A 2,643-nucleotide genomic window follows, 5' to 3' on the forward strand; every position below is an offset into this window, starting at 1 on the left:
GGATACGGTTGGCTTTCTGGGCTGCCAGTGCGCACTGCTGGCTGAAGTTTGTTCTTTCAGAGCCTGATCCTGCCCACCTTCCCTGCCTCAGCTCCAAAGGCTGGAGGCTGAGTGGTCTAGCTCCAAACCATGCCCAGAGCTCTCTGCACCCTCCCTTATGCCCCTTCTTGCCCCACTTCACCCTCACTACCATGATAGGGTACAGCCATCTGTGCCCAAATCTGCCTGCATTGCACTAAGCCGGGCAGTAACCCCCAGGGCCTTCTCACATTGCCTGACTAGAGCCCAAACGAGTCCTCCTATAATGTTCTCAGTCTTTAAACCCCTAGAGACATACCCCTGGGACATGTAAGGTCCCACAGTGTCAGGGAGCAACCCTGGCTGGGCTGTCATATGCTGCACACCCTGGAAATACACCCCAAGGAGTAGCTTCCCACATGCCACTCCATAACACAGTGTACACCCTCTGCCACACAGCACCCAGCTCCTGCAACACAGGGAGCAGGAATAAGAAGGAACACCAAGAGCACCCAGGAGGGCACACCCCACTGCCAGGGTTGCTCTGAGTCACCCCCCTCCCATGCACAAACTCCCATGCACACACACACATTCCTTTTCCTGCATGTGGCACCTGGGCAAATGTAAGGCAAAGGGATGCAGTGGCACATACTGGGGAGGATGGTTTTGTATCTGTCCTTGGAGGCACGTCCAGGGATCTCCAGCTCCTCTGGGCTGACAAAGTTGGGTGGGATTTTCTGCACGGGGAGAGAACAACTATGAGGAAAACCCCATTGCTGCTGCTTGTGTCCCCTTGTCGTGGCAGTGCTGATCCCCCAGGCAATAAGAGGCTGACCCAGTGACCCAGCATCAGAAGGCACATCAGCTCCTAGGGTGAGCCCTGTCCTTACCACAGATGTGGTTCGACACCCTCCAGAGAGACCAACCTGGCAGAAAAGCTTGGCATGGGAATGCAGGACAGGCTTTCCAGGGACTCAGAGAGGACTTGTGAGCACCAGGGAGGGGGCAGCCAGGGGATACCCGGGGCACCTCTCACCCCCCTTTGCCTTCTTTGACACCAGTACTGTGAAGCACAGCTGGGCCTGGAGCCTACCTTGGAGATGTCCACCCCTGACAGTACACCCCCCCAACACCCCCCAACCCCTGGCATCATGTAAGGAGGGAGGGGGAGTAGAGCATCGCACCGCAAACTCCTCCTCAAGCTGTGTCAGGCTCTGGGCACGTTGCTGGAGCTCCTCTCTCCTTAGCACATGGCTGGATGTCCTCAAGAACTTCAGTGTGATGTCCCGTGGTGTACAGACGGGCTGGATGGGCTCCACGCTCCCCAGTGAGCTCATGTCCAGCATCAGCGATACGTTAGAGCCCCTCCTGCGAAGCAAAGGGGTCCCTGTTTGACCCTCTGCTACACCCAGACAAGATGGCACTCCATCCTGCCATGTCATCAGTTAAAATCACCCCCACACTGAGCAAAAGCCTGGCAGGCAAAATGGGGGTGTGGGGGGGGGGAGGGCAGGCAGAAGCAAGGGACCAGGTAGAGACCCCAGGAGACAGGGTGGGCGAGAAACAAGGAACTAACTGGTCATTTGCCCTTTTTGCTGTAAAGCCCTGAAGGATTTGGTATGGTCTGGGCCGGGGTGGTGTCAGGGCTGCTCAGACCTGACATGTGCAGGAGTGGTAAGGCAGCAGGCTGGCAGTCCTAGGCCAGGGGAAGGAAGTTTCAGGGAGCCCAAGACCTGGAGATGAGCAGTGCTGTGGGTACCCACCATCTGGGCTGAGACAGGCAGCACAGGGTTCAGGCTGCAGGTGCCATCCAGTCCCGCTCACCTCTCCTGAAGTCGCACGTGCTTCTTGGCAGGGGGACTGGGCTTGTCTGTCTTGTCCATGTCTGCCCTGGCTGACCAGGCTGTCAGGTTGCTGCTATGAACTCTGGAGCACACCAAGCAGGCTTGTACCATGCTGCAGCAGCCGCGAAGCCCTCGTCCTGAAGCACAGGGAGTGGACAGAGGGGGCCCTCAGCTCCCTGGGAATCAAGGAGCCATTGGAGGAGAGGCAGCTGGAAAAGAAAATGCAGATCTGAGAGATACCATGAGGCTCAGTGGAGCCCCCAGAGGATGGTCCCTAAGCAAGGGACAGGTTTTAAGTCCTCAGCTGCCCTAGAACCAGGGCCCCCAGCCCTTGCATCCAAGCAAGTGACACCGGGAGAGCTTCTGGCACGTTCACCTTCCAGGATGCCCGGAGCACTACAGCCCACACAAGCACCCACTGATGACCCTGGGCATGGCACTGATGGCTGGCTGCTTGCACCGGGCGGAGGACACCCATGCCCTGTGTTGGAGGAGGATGGTCTGCTTGAGGGGGATCCCAAGATGCTCCTCACCTCCGTGGGAAGCATATGCTTCGGTATGGGGACATGATGGGGAGGAGGGAGATCTGGGACCTGCACAAGCACAGCAGCTTTCGGCAGGTGAGATGGAGTGGGCTGTAGGTACCACAGGGAGCCTGGCCAGCTGTTGCTGTTGGGAGACATGGGCCCGGGCACCCTCAACAGCCTTGCAGCTCTGGCAAGGGAGACCCTGGGATAGCCTCCTCCATCCTGCAGGTCTCAGCAACTGTCAAGAGGAAACT

General features: G+C 58.1%; 1 protein-coding gene across 1 annotated transcript in view; it reads right to left on the bottom strand.

Moving 5' to 3' along the window:
* The window catches only part of PTPN7 (protein tyrosine phosphatase, non-receptor type 7), an 8,864-nt gene extending 6,891 nt beyond the window's left edge, over nt 1-1,973 (bottom strand). The window contains exons 1-3 of the mRNA XM_010155524.1: nt 1,843-1,973; nt 1,203-1,386; nt 671-755 (exon numbers count right to left, since the gene is read on the bottom strand). Of these exons, the coding sequence (XP_010153826.1) occupies nt 671-755; nt 1,203-1,386; nt 1,843-1,973 (400 nt within the window). The remainder of the gene's footprint in view (nt 1-670; nt 756-1,202; nt 1,387-1,842) is intronic.
* Nucleotides 1,974-2,643: the final 670 nt, after the last annotated feature.

Source organism: Eurypyga helias, unplaced genomic scaffold (assembly GCF_000690775.1).
Source record: "Eurypyga helias isolate BGI_N326 unplaced genomic scaffold, ASM69077v1 scaffold34617, whole genome shotgun sequence".
NCBI classification, from domain to species: Eukaryota; Metazoa; Chordata; class Aves; order Eurypygiformes; family Eurypygidae; genus Eurypyga; species Eurypyga helias.